Source organism: Emydura macquarii, unplaced genomic scaffold (genome assembly GCF_026122565.2).
Source record: "Emydura macquarii macquarii isolate MOO-44397 ecotype Brisbane River unplaced genomic scaffold, CSIRO-AGI_Emac_v2 contig_1045, whole genome shotgun sequence".
In the NCBI taxonomy this organism is placed as follows: Eukaryota; Metazoa; Chordata; order Testudines; family Chelidae; genus Emydura; species Emydura macquarii.
This window is the reverse complement of record NW_027131182.1, coordinates 4,391,963-4,406,387: the sequence shown is the minus strand read 5'-3', so window position 1 is coordinate 4,406,387 and position 14,425 is coordinate 4,391,963. Positions and strand designations below refer to the sequence as shown.

General features: G+C 40.6%; 1 protein-coding gene across 2 annotated transcripts in view; it reads left to right on the top strand.

Moving 5' to 3' along the window:
- DYM (dymeclin) overlaps positions 1-14,425 on the top strand; it is a 382,124-nt gene that overhangs the window by 320,553 nt on the left and 47,146 nt on the right. For both annotated transcript variants that reach the window (XM_067545393.1, XM_067545392.1), the window contains one exon: positions 4,026-4,208. In XM_067545393.1, the coding sequence (XP_067401494.1) occupies positions 4,026-4,208 (183 nt within the window). The remainder of the gene's footprint in view (positions 1-4,025; positions 4,209-14,425) is intronic.

Here is a 14,425-nt window from a genome sequence, read left to right as displayed (position 1 = left end):
GCCACACAGCATTGCAGAACTCAGAACTCTCCTGCTTTACAAGAAATACAGTCGTCCAGTGGTAAAGGGGAAAAAGATTGAATTTCTCAGAGTGGAAAATTGAGTGTTGGGGTACTTATTAAAATGTTCAGAAGTTAGGGGGTACTTGCTACTTAAAAGGTTGAGAAACACTGGTCTAGTTGAATTCCATGCATCTGAGATGTTTTTGATACCGGTATCCTAATGAGTAATTAGCAGTTGGCAATGGTGTAACAACTGAATTATGAAGACCATGCAGAACTTGCACTCCAGCCCTTTAGTCCCTATGGAAACCTCACTAGATCAAACTAGTGTGTCTTGTTTTGATTCACCATTACCACACAACAGCTAGACTGGTGAGTACAAAAATATCAGTGTACTTGTTTTCTTTTTATTATGGATGACATCTAGCCTACTCAAGAAAATAGCTCCTAAAATTTAACTGTTTCTAGCCGTCATCCCAGACACACACGTTCTATGTTTCACTTGTGTTGAAACTGGTCTGAAAGTTATTACACAAGGTGATAAAAACTTTTTTCTTTAACTATGAAATGTTTTTATAACCTTGTTTATATCTGTCTTGACGCCACATTTAGATGCAGAGGTGCCTTAGCTTGATACTGGTGATGCAAAGCAACAAAAGAACAATATTTTATCTGCTCTGACAGCATGTCTACATTCTGACATCCAAATACTGTCCTTGACTTTCAACTTGTTTTTTTTTCATGTTTGTAGAAATTTAAGATTTAAAGCTACTCAGAATGCTTTAATCAGAAATTATAGCAGCATACAGTGTTCTATTTGCAAATAGCATGTGTGGAATAATAGGATTATCAACCATTCTTTAACATTCATTTATAGAGCTCATTCTACATAATATCTGTATAGAAAGTTACAGGGAGAAATCTGAAATATGATGTCTAACACTGTTCCCCTTCTTTGATGATTGTATTTGAAATTAAAATGTGGGGGGAAGTTCCATCCATTAAGTACTAAAGTAACCTTAGACCTTATTATTGAGGAGTTACTTCATGTTCTTTTAGCTGCTTGATGCAGACTGTGTGCTTAGCAATGAACAGGTTTGTTTTTCAATAAACAGCATGTTGGTGGTAGATATTAATATTTTTCTGTTTAAATTAGCTTTACTTCCCCATGTTTAAGGTGAGCGTTGTTGGTTAATTAGGTGTGTGGGCACTAGGTATGTGTCTGCAGTCATGTTTTAGGCAGCAGGATAAATCTGCTATAGTGAGATCTGCTCTCTGTCCATCCTGAACCCTAGGGTTGTGGTGGTTGGGAGGTGGCATGAGAGTTACAACTCTGCCATAAAATTTGTTCGTGACTCAAAGCTTAGCAAACCACGTTCTCACCCAGGAAGATTTTTTTTCATGACTGCTTTGGGACACTTGATAGTTCATCAGTGTGGTAATGGGATACAAGGCATTTCACCCCTTTGCTAATGAATTCAACCCAGGTTGGTAGTGATTTAATGTTACCATGTCATGGCCATTTAGTGATTTTACCTTCTTAAAGTTTTAGACAACTGGAGTCTTATCAGTTTTAAACCTAATCAGTTTTTAGGTACTTATGTGGCCTCTATTACTGTAGTATTAGACAGCCTCACAGTTTTAAATTTATTTATTCTCACACCACCCCCGTGAGGTAGGGAAGTGCCATTATTCCTATTTTGCAGATGAGAACTTGAACACAGAGAGGTTAAGTGACTTGCCCAGGGTCATACAAGGTGTCTGTGGTGGAGCAGGGAATTGAACTCATGTCTCCCAAGTCCCAGGCTAGTGTCTATCCTCTTCTCCCCACTTCAGTGGGAATAGAGTTAAACCAGAAAGGAGAGTTTTTGAAAATCCTACCCTAATATGCTGTTTATCAGCCATAGTTCAAAAAAATGTTGAGACAGATTTAAACCTGATTAAGTAGGTACAACTCAGCTGACGTCAAGGGAGAAGCGCCTTGCTCAATCAGGTCTGAATTTTTCACTATAACTCAGTTGACGCAATTACTCCATGTTTTGACTAAAATGCATTTAGTAGCTCAAAGCCAGGTATTGGGGCTATTACAGAGGGAGGGAGCGCACACTTGTCCTGAATGCCAGGAGTGCTTTCTGTCACACAACACTATGATCCCTTTGGCTGATTAAATAACTGCAGTGATCATCTCTGCAATGAGTTTCTGTCAGGATTCTATTGGTCACAGTACAAAGGGCCTTCAAGATGTGTGACACCAAAGCAGTAAAAAGTGGGATATCCTCAGGGCTGGAACAGAGACTGTAACCCCCTTCAAAAAAAACCCTCTTGCAGTAGTTATTAAAAAACAAAAAAACAGCTGGCATGCTGTGGATTAAAAATGAATTAGAACATGTGCACAGTATAGTGTTATTCCAACAAGCATTTCACAGGAACTTTATAATTTAGACCTGCTTTGTGTACATGGAAGACAAACTGACATGAAAGACTGGAGTCTATCCAATCTACATTGCTTGCGTCACTCCCCAATGAAGTGGGGACAGGAACGTTGTTGCACAGGGCACTGGAAGCTGTGGAGGAGATGAATGTGGGGGAAAAGAGGTAGACATCTGGAAGGCCGTATATTCACTCCCAATACGGAGCAGCAGCAGGGAAACTAACGTCTCTCCACTGTCCAGAGGAAGTAGCTGCCTCAGGATGGAAGCCATGAATTCCTTTTCGCCCCTGGCCTTCCCCCAAGTGGGATAGTGGCAACTTTTCTTACCCTCCTCAGCCTCGGCAAAGGGGGCAGTGTTAAACTCATATGTGATAATTGCTGCAATTTGAAGAGATTTTAAAAAGTGGTACGGCTTTCTACTGGAAAGAAACTTCACTATTTGCAGATTGAAAGGCCAATAAAATGAATTGGAATGATTTTTACTCCCCCACTGTAAGCAGAATTCTATTATGAAACAGAGAAGTGCTATTGGTTAGATAATGGCTTTTTCTTAAATGTCGAATGCAAAACCAGTGCTAGGCTCATGAGCTAATATTATCAATCCTGTGTTCAAGATAATAGAAGGACTGAAGCCATTTTGGTGTGGTTTTGCTCACCCTTACCAGGTCTCTAAGGTGTCCTGATCAACAGTGTAAAATGCTGCTGAGAGGTTGAACAATATGAGCAGGGAGGTTTGCCCATTGCCCACAACCAAGGGAGAACCATTCTCCAGTGTAAGCGCTGATTGTGCCATATCCTGATGTGAAGGACCAGTGAGAAGAATCCAGGATGCTGTCAGGTGGTGATGGAGATGGAATTTTGCTAGCTTCTCTGTGATTTTGTTCAGAATGGAAGGTTGGATTAAGGGTGGTCATTGTCTGGGTTGGCTGTCAAGTACATTAAGTGCAATTGACCTAAAGTATGGTGACCTAATGCACTACCAGTAGGAAACTTTTTCAAAGACCATCAATGTCCAACTTCAGTACCCTAGAGTTCCTCAGTGCCAAAATAATGTACAATAGAAAAGTTGGAGGAGGAATGTGTTTTGGCCCAGATTGTCTTCCTACTTTTTGTTTGTTTCTCTTTTTTCCTGCCACCTATTTTTTCCTCCTTGCTGACTTTTTTCCTGGCTCTCTGTTTAGTCTGTCTTTCTCCTTTTTGTTTTTGACAATGACAGCTGAACAGAAAAAAAATGCAGTGCACCTCTCTAAGCTGCATTCGCCTGCATCACCTGTTAGGAGTGGAAATTGACTAAAATCATATAACTTCAGTGAATTTAACTTGCTGCAGTTACTGTGATTAAAGCTCTTTGGGGCAGAAGTATTCTGCAAAGTGGACACTAGAGTCCTTTGACCTTAAGATAAAAGTTTGGGTGTTAAAGGAGAAAGCATAGCTATGTTGCCAGACAAGCAAGAATGCAAAATTTTTTCACTGTTGGTGAGATATCGTCCAGCTACCAGCTCCATTAGTAATAATACCTGAGTACTATTATTTCTGCCTAATATATTGTATAGCGGAAAACCGCATGCTAAGCTTTTATTTATTTCTTAAAGGCACAAGACCTGAATGTGATTGAAGAAGTGATCAGAATGATGTTAGAGATTATCAATTCCTGCTTGACAAATTCTCTCCATCACAACCCCAATTTGGTGTATGCACTGCTTTACAAGCGGGATCTGTTTGAACAGTTTCGAACTCACCCTTCCTTCCAGGACATAATGCAAAATATAGACCTGGTAAGTAATATTTATTAATCAGTTTCAAGCAGTAAAACTAGTCTCCTCTTAAACACATTGTTTGCTGAATATAATTTTGAGAGAAGTGGTGGGGGGTTTTTCATCTTTTATATCCCTTTCTTTTGCCAGATATTTTTAGACTCTCTTAAAATATTGAGCTTCCCAATCCTGATCAAAATGAAGAGAAGGGTGGAACTTTTGGGTTGTTCTCAACTCCTCTCCCTTCCTTCTCTCTCTGGGATTCCACCATGAACCATGCTGGATTCCATCCTTACTTGGCAGATAACTTGACTTGTTCCATGAGATCTGGGGAGCTCACTGATGAGGATTTCCCTAAGCTGCAACAAATCCTCTTCTGGAAGGAATCCACTCCATGTAGTTGCCTTTCAATTTTCTAAGGAATGCCAGTGGCAGCTCCTCTTTACTCCCACTCTGCAAAGACACGCCACAAGGGATCATCTTTCTTCAGATAAGCAGAAGGGTTTTTTCCCGCCAGTAATCTCTCTCAATACTCCAGTGATGGAAGTGGAGGAATAAACAGGTTTAGGGGAATTTCTCCTGCACCTAAGTGCAGGCAAGCAGCTGTCTGACTGCCTATGCCCTGTCTGAACTTGTGCTGCTTTGACCTATGGAAGAGTCTAGTGAGTAGGCATTTAGGAAAAGCATAAAAAGGAATTTTTAGCCCTAATTGCCCTGTAGGGTGAAAGAACCCCTCGAGCCACTCTCAAGTGGACCTGTACTGTTATTAGAGAGAATGAATTTGATTTGCTGTGTAGGGACCCGTGTGAGTCCCTCGTATGTGGCTCCATGCATAGACAGGCTGCTGTGATGCAGAGGACCTTTTAAAATAGGGGATTTGGTAGGAAAAGGGGCTGGTCGTTAAGTACTTTCTATGAAATACAGTGTGCCTTTAATATTTATATATTAAGGACCTGGATGATAATGCTTGCTAGAAAATAAAAAACGTTAAGATTCAATAGATCAATATTTTGGCCTCCATTAGTTGATATTTTTACAGTAATTAAATGCAAATAGTTTTTTTTTACCATCTCTTCTGGCCATAGTGCAGGCATACTATACCTACACTAGTTGAGTGATATACTGAGATTTTAATTTTAACCAATGGTTTGTTTTCTTCTTTATTAGAAAAGCCAAATTAGCAGTAGCAGTCTTATTTAGAAATTGAGATGGTAATCCACAGCATTTAAAATCCATCATCCTCTTTCGGTTTGTGTAACCAAATGAGTGGGTATAGATTGACCAAATGGTACAAATTCAGACAGGCCTTAATCATAACAAGGGAGGACAGAGTATTGGTTGATGAGGCCAGAGCCAGTGGTATAGGGGGCAGATGGTGTGCAGCCTTTCCTCTCTCATCTCTGCCTGGACCTGCAATGTTCCAGGTGTTCTACTTTTGTGTCATCATATCTGCTGAATAAAATGAGGAACATACATGATCCACTGAAGCTTTAACTACAATGAAGTGTGTGTGGGAGAGTGGAGGGGCGGTTCTCAGCTGTACCATATCTAAACTTGTGCATAATTATGATCTTTCTATGGAAAAGTAAATGAAGTAAAAACCATGAGTGTTTGAGTATAAAACAAAACTTGTTTTCATTTTTCTCTTCAATTTTAATTATCTCTTTTATGTTTAGAGATTTCTATGTACCAAAATATTTTCCTTCTCCCACTTCTCTCTTAATTATGCTATGCTGATATCCCTGCCATGTACTCCTCGTTAGTTTCTCCTTTAACATTTGAGGTCACTAATCAGAAGAGATGCACTACAGTTGTTAAAGCAGCTCTTGTTATACAAGAGGTATTACAAATACAGCATTTAAATACCCATAGAAATTCCAGGAGCTCCCTTTGACTTCAATAGGAGTTTTACATACAGAGCAGGGATTCCAAGATCAGGCTCTTAATAATCAAAAATTTACTTTAATTTTATCCTGCTAGAGCAATGGATTCAAGCTGCTAGAGCCTTAAGCCCTAAGCATGTTGAATTTGTTGCTGCAGTACCTAATTTTTCATGTGATGTTACTAAAATCCTGTTTGTGAGTCATGCATTGGTTTACTGCTACTTTAAAATAGCATATAATTTTGACACACTTCTAATGATCCATAAGCAAAGCCATCTGCATCCTTATCTGAAGTGGCTGAATTGCTGTTTTTCCCTTCAACCCCCTTTACCTGCTGTTCTCATTTTGCTGACTATGAAAGATTTTTTGAGGGATGGAGTTTAGAGCTCAAGATGCCCCAGGGTCTTTGGCAGCTACAGTGTTCAGAGAATGATATGATGCAGGATTGGCTAGGAGATGTGTCCTACAATACTTGGTTACCAGGTTATGGAAAGGGAACATTGCCCATCAAGACAGACAACACTCACTGAATAACTAACTAACCCACACAGTTCCCCAGTGAAGTAGGTAGCCTCTAGGGTGACCAGACATCCTAATTTTATAGGGACAGTCCCGATATTCGGAGCTCTTTCTAATGTAGGTGCCTATTACCCCACCCCCATTCCAATTTTTTACACTTGCTATCTGGTCACCCTAGTAGCCTCTTGTTTTATTTTACTTATTTTATTGAGAGATTTGACTTGTCTGTGACCATGGGAGTCAATGGCAGAGCTAGGAATAGAGCCTAGGCATTGCTGTCTGACAAGCCCATGCCCACCTGACTACATCTTTTATGAAGACAAAGGTGTTCTTCCCTGTTAAATGTGGGTTTAGTTATGTAGCCATTTAAACAAAACCCTTTAATGTTAGATATAGGATAATGCCAGGCAGGTTCTGAAGCCTTCTAACTATTTAAAGCCTTTCAAGGGAGTGTCTTGAATTTTTAAATAACTTCTTCATTAGGAAAGCACAGATGTCAAAAATGTTATTTTTAAAATGTACCTGTCACCAGCTAGCAGGTGGTGAGAGCTGTCAGCTTTCCCATCTGAATAAATGATTGGACTTAATTGCCTCCTCACCTCACTCCCAGTCCAGAAGCAGGCACAGTTGCCATTTCCTGGAGAATTGAATCAGTCTTTCTTAGATTGCAACTATCAAAGCAAGTCCTCCCAACCAGTGCTTAATTTGTGCCAGGGCTGAGCCCCGGGATCTCTAGACTCGGCGGTTCATAGCCCAGCACCTCTGGGCTTGCTGCATCAGTCTTAATGTAAAAAAATTGCATGAGCCCCGGCACCTCTTTCATTACAAATTAAGCACTGCTCCCAACACCCTCAAGAGAGTAGTAAGGAGGAGTATTACCCCCACTTTATAGCTGGAGACATTGAGGCAGTGAGATTAAGTATTTGTCTAAGACCACAGAAGGAGTAAACATCTGAATAGGGCCTACGTGTCCCTGACTCCCAGAACTATGCTCATGCCACTAGATTTCCCTTCTCTGCTCTGTGGACTTGATCTTGCTACTGCATGGTTCTCAGGGTACTGCTGAGTGCATGGAGCCCTGGGGGAGATTGGTGGACCACCCCATGGAGTGGCACACACTCTAAAGCCAATCCTTGTGAAGAGATCCACACATGCAGCAGGGAGCAGGCCCCGTATGGAAAGGTGGTACATTTGTCACAGATGATCTTATGGTTCTGCAAGACTGCAGGGGGGGATTCTATCTGGGGTCTGTCTCTGACTGGCTGTGGTAGGGACATCATGGGCTGGATAGCCTTCAGACATGCCCCTTCTCCAACAGGGTTGCCTATGTTCAGGGTCTTGGTGTTTGCGGTGGAGCTGCCAGGTCTCAGCAGTTCCCAGGTCCCTGGCTACATGATAGTCCCGGCGCTTCGAGCTGGCAGGTGTAGGGGTCTTTGGCAGTGGGGGCATCTTCTTCATGCCTTCTAGATCACTTGTCTGCAGAGATTTTGTTGCCACATGCCGACTCCATCCATCACCACCCCTACCTGACCCCTACCACGTGGCAGCCGTGTGCATAGCTCTCCACATCCGATGCCATTGGAGATACGTGCAAGCAGGGATGCTGCACTCATCACTTTTGCAGACTCCTTTTGTGCAGTAGCTCTACTCATTGCACAGCTGGCAGGATCAGGCCTTTTAGACAGGAGCCATCAGCCAAGTCCTGCTTATAGAGTGGAACCATTCTCCCTTTACACTGAACGTAGGATTTTTCCCACCCTAAACTGTAATGTAGCATGCCAGTGCAGAAAGTAGCTGACTGATTTATCCACTGTGAAAAATCTGTAGAGTTTTTCATACAATGGTCACCCTTAAAAACGTGCCCAGCTGCCTTAGATGACTAATAACTTTGCCTCAGTATTGGAAATATTCAAGTTATTCCCTAGAGGTAATGTTGCAGATACCGATGTAACCTCTGTATTTATGGCAAGTGTTTAACGGTAACCACAGCATAAAGCACTTTCCAATGTAAATTAGAAATTAGTTACATTTCCCATCTCTGTGTCTTTTATAAATAAGCTAGTAATCACTATCATCGTATGACTGGGAACATATGGGCACTCTTAACACTGTAAACAATTGACTGAAGACAAAATACCTTCTGTTTCCTATTAATTTATTTTTAATTTTAGAAAGTCATCTTACTGGGATATTGTGTATCTTATTGAGCTAAATAGGATATTGTTCATCTGGCTCATGTAGTACAGAGGAATGGGATGCTTTCTGTTCCAGGTTACTACTGAAACCCCCCAGTGCATACAGTGTACCTGTCTTTATTCCACAAATGACCCCTAGTTTGGTAAACAGCCTCATCTGTCCCAGGAGTTTGGTAGAGACTCCTAACTGGTGATTGCTAGTGCTGGACCTGTGCCATGAATGTCATGGAGTCATTGACTTCATTACTTTCATGTTTCTTGGGACTTTTCTGATAAGTAGTTGAACAAACTTCACTCGGAGCTGCTAAATCCTTGTTTGCTACATAGGCTGATAGAAAGAAGCTCAGCAACAACAGTATGGTGATGCAGTGGATCAGCACAGTATTTCCTAGTGAGAACTTTAATTCCCCAGTGTGTCTTATGGCCCTCATCTCCCTCCTCAGTTACAGACTTCTAAATTGGGAGATTTGACTTGGCTCTAATATGGCAGCTTTTATTTTCAGGCCTGTTATTACAGAACTTACACTGAGCATGAGCACTCTCTTGCATTCCATTTTCAATGCAAGAAGGTTAATTTAGGTACCAAACACTGTAAATGGCTTGTGGGGTTTCCTTTGTTCAGTTAGATTTTTTTGCTATATTTCCCTGACTTTCTAAAAATGTCTGCTGGAAAGATTGCAGCCTTGCACTGTGAAATATTCACAATGCAAGATTTTTCATGATAATTTGCCTGGTTTTCAGTTTGTAAAACTTACCCAGTACTGTAGCTCTCTTAATAATTTTCATAAGAACATAAGAATGGCCATATTGGTTCAGACCAATGATCTGTCTAGCCCAGTATCGTATCTTTTGACAGTGACCAATGCCAGATGCTTCAGAGGGAATTAATAGAACATGAAAGGGTCTCTTGAAAATGGTCCCAGAGTCTCATGGAACGTTCTCAGATCTTTTTGTGAACCTACTCTGAGTTTCAAGGTCAAGCCACCGTTACTTTTGGTTTGATATTGAACCTTTTGCCCAGCTCTCATTGCTGATGCCTGAATCCATTTTTGTTAGGGCTAAAGAGAGAGTTGGAGGGTCTGCAGGCTAGTAGGGGCCAACAGCTGTCACCATACTTTACCCAAGTGTTACCTGAATGTATTGATGTATGTCTTGCTAAGGAATCTGCTGAGGTGAGGTATTGATCTTACTGTCTGTTCTCCTGAGAGATTTGTTTTGTCCCCTTCTCCCTTTGATTTGCTTGTGGGTTTGGTGTGTTACTCAGCGTGTGATGACCCATGCTGCAAATCTAAAATAGCAAACCTTTCTGTTTTCACCATTGTTAAAAGGTCAAGATTTTTGCATTTATTGCCAAGGCTATTTTCCTCTTTCACAGAGTTAACCTTGAAAATTGTGGGCTGCGAAGGCAGCAATGACTCCTGCTGTTGTTTTTTCATCTGTGAAAAAGAGTTAAGAGTTGTGACATTACTAGTTAGGCAAACAGGAATGCTGCCCTGCAAAAGTCTCACAGGCTGTGCCGCACTTCAGCTTAAGTTGAAACAGAACCCAAGGTGAGGAAATGCAGATAAGTCGATACAGACATTTTTAGAAGGTTTGAGTTCTAATACACATTTTATAAATGTAAATATTTTTTTCAAAATGTCAAATGACTGCAGCAGACAGACAAAACAATAGACATTTGGGATTCTCTGCCATTACTTAAAAAAACACCAAAACACCTTTATCATAAATTATACTTGCATCCTAGTTGTATGAATGTATCATTCATGGAAAGAGGAACTACAGTTGCAGCTGTATTGGGAAATTGACTTGTTGGGACAAAAATGGTTTAGGCACTACTGTCAACCACGCTAACCTGCTTTCAACACCCAGTATGGAGAAGTGCTTTCTGTAATAGGTGAGGGAAACAGTTTGGCCCCAACTACACTGGTTGCCAAAGATTATTCAATCCCTTTTAAAGATTGGGCCAGGATAGAGGAGCAGTCTTTTACCATGAGTCATCTTCCACCTGTAGACAGGACCCTTGTATATTTGAATTTGTAAGGCTTTAAGTAATTCAGAGGAATCAGTCTGGGTTGCTCATTTTCATCTTTGTAGTTACTTATTGTTTCCATCAGACGAATTGCTCAAATGATTAAAGAGAACAATCATTTCCAAGGTACCAAAATGGATGCAACAGAATATAAAACTGCTCAATACAAGGAAACTATGCTTCTTTTGGCCTCAAACTTTCCTTGCCAAAGGTAGTAAAAGGTGTGTTTACGCTTAGGTTTTCAAATAACGATGATAAAACTGAAGCTCTTTCAATTTCACATGCCTTTTTTTAAGTAGGCAAGAGATTGAACTGAGATTTCTGTTAATTTTCAGGATTTATTTAAACATAATTATTTAGGAGTGGGTTCTAGTTCAGGATATTGACCTTTGGGAAATACTTAGTTTTTATTGAATAACCCTAAATTCTAATAATGATTGTTCTGTCTGAAATGAATTATTTGTATCTGATTATCCCAGGGTATATTCTTTATTTTTCTTAAAAAAAACAAAAGAAAAAAAAACCCACCCACATCATTTTACAATAGTATGTGTCTAAGTTTGTTTGGACTAATAAACTGTATAAAATGAGTTACCTTTGGTTTCAGCAGAGAAGTGGCTTGGAGGAAAAAAGGCGGTGTACGTCTCTCCTCGCTTTTGTCACGGTTATATACCATCCCACTCTAAAGCACTGTTCTGTAGGTATCGTGGTTTTCTTCAGCAGTACTGGTTGAATATTGAATATACCATACCACTGATAATTTTATTTATTTATTACCATTCACCCCTACACATGATACACCTATTCATTTCTCTGAGAAGCTGCCATTAACTCAAGTTACATGGTCTAAAATACTTTGGATGCTATGCCCTCTATATAGTCTTCTTTTTTTTTAAATCCACTGGTTCACTTGGGAGGTTTCAGTATTTGGGTTAAAATCCTAACGCTTAGGAAATTGTATATTTTTATCTTAATATATCTATTAATTTAGATTTTAGTTTTAAGCTCCACACCAAAGCTCTGTGTGCCTTGACATACATTGAAAACACCACATAGGTAATAAAAGTAAAAATGGACCAAAGCAGCTGTTCTTACTCCCACTTTACCTGCATATGAACTACAAGATTACTTACAATATATTAGTATCTTCTCCTCAGTGTTTTACACAAAATGTCGCACACAGTACCAGGATTGCCCACAATTCCTTCAACACAGCTGATTTTGAGTGGAGCAATTTTATATAACTTGGTTAGGTGCATTAGGTAACCTTTTTGTTCAGCGAACCCAGAAACTACACATATTGAAACACTTAAATGTATTTATACATGTTAGGCCAGACACATGAAGATTAAGTGTATAGATATCCACTTTACCAAATGTTCACATGCTCCCAATTTTTTGTTATTTGTCTATTATTTAATTAACCTTCCGTCTTAGCCAATACACTGTTAGCATTAATTGCTTAACAGAACATTTCAAACATAATAATTTTATGTCCTTTGCATAACACATTGCTTAAGGAGAAGATATTTATGTGTGGTATAGAAGATATGTCTTTCTGTCTCTGTTGGGATTGCCTAAAAGTTAAAAGATTTTGTAACTTTATAATGACTGTTTCAAACCACTTCTTTTTTACTGTATTATTTCCCTTTAAACCATTGCTTAAATTATCTTGTGAAAGGGATCCCTTCAGTGATTGTAATATAATATTTTTGTATTTCATTTGTTTTGTACTTCACAATTTCCAGAGAAGAATACTCTGCAAACCTGGTAAATATACCTGTTCTAAAATGAGGCAGAACTTGCAGGCTCAGAATAAAGGAGTGGCTAATTTGAATCCCAAAGTAATCAAACCATCAGCTGTCTTTGTTTTACTAACAGCAGCTGAGTTGTGAGGCATAATTAGGTTAATGGTTCCTTGCTCCAGCTGTGTGTCTCCTTCAACAGAACAAAGGCAGCTCCACTGAGATTTTTATAATACAGTACACCTTTTTTTTTTTTTTTTTTTTTTAATTTGGAGAGGATTAGTATAGGTTACTTCAGTGTGCTGGAGTTGTAAAGCTTCAGATACATAATGTGAGTTACTGCTTTTCTAAGGGTATGTTTACACTGCAGACTGAAGTCGATTTACTTTAAATTGACTTTCACCTGCTGAATTTTCACACCATGTTCCTTGCATCGGGCTCTTGTGTCCCCACTCGACACGCTTGGGTTGACATTCAAAGCAGTGCACTGTGGGTAGCTATCTGTAGCATGGCTACAGAACTTTTGTATGTGAAAGGCCACTTTCATTGAACTTTGCCTGAAGCTGTCCCCAGCAGCCCTGAAGCACATGAATACTCGCTTTAGACCAGCTCTGACAGTGGAGAAGCGAGTGGCCATTGCTCTGTGGAAGCTGGCAACCCCAGACTGCTACCAGTCAGGTGGGAATCAATTCAGAGTCGTTAAATCCACCATTGGAGCTGCTGTGATGCAAGTGTGCAGGGCCATCAGTAGGCCTCTGCTAAGAAGGGTAATGACTTTGGGAAATGTGCAGGACATAGTGGACAGGTTTGCCGCAGTGGGGATCCCAAACTCGGGAGGGGGAGCAATAGATGGCACACATATCCTTATCCTAGCACCTGACCACCTTGTCACAGAGCACATAAAATGAAAGGGATACTTCTCAATGGTGTTTCAGGCCCTTGTGGATCATGGGGAGTTTCACTGACATCAAGGTGGGATGCTCTGGAAAGGTGCATGATGCACGCATCTTTAGGAAATCGGGTTTGTTCAATAAGATGCAGGTGGGCACTTTCTTTCCTGACCAAAAAAATAAACATTGGGGATGTGGAAATGCCAATAGTGATCCTGGGGGATCCTGCCTACCCCTTGCTCCCTTGGCTAATGAAGCCATGCACCAGGCACCTGGATAGCGAAAAGGAGCGTTTCAGTAATAGATTTAGCAAGTGCAGAATGGTGGTGGAATGTGCATTTGGCCGTTTAAAAGCCAGATGGAGATGTCTACTTATTAGGCTTGAGATCAGTGAAAAGAACATCCCATCAGTTATATCTGCGTGCTGTGTGCTCCATAATTTCTCCCCACCCAAGCTATGAATGAATAAAGACAGATGCTTTTTAATGCTACAGTTTTATTTGTGACCCATTTTAATGAGGGGAAATGAGGATAACTTAACATTGTAAAGTGTCACTGTGCAAGCAACTGTGGTTGCGTTCAGTTCTTAAAGGGACCGTCGAGTCCTGCTCACCTCCACCAGTGTGGAGTACAGCACATACTGCACTGTACTCCGTCTCCTTCTAGACCACTTGGGGTGGGGGCTGATAACAAAGTGGAAGGTGGTGGAGCATTTTGGAGAGGCTGCAGAGGGAGTCTGTCCTGCCGCTGCTCTTCCTGGAGCTCTACCAGACGCCTCAGCGTTCGGACTGATCCGTTATAATATGCAACATCTCCTGTTGCGTATCACACTCCTGCTCCTGTGCAGATCTTCTGTGTTCCATGTCCATATCTAGTTTTTCAGACAAGGACATCCTCCAGGCTCTGAGCTCTGTGTCAGCAGCCGCGGAGGCATTCATTAGTTTGCTGAACATGTCATCCCGCATTTTTTTTCC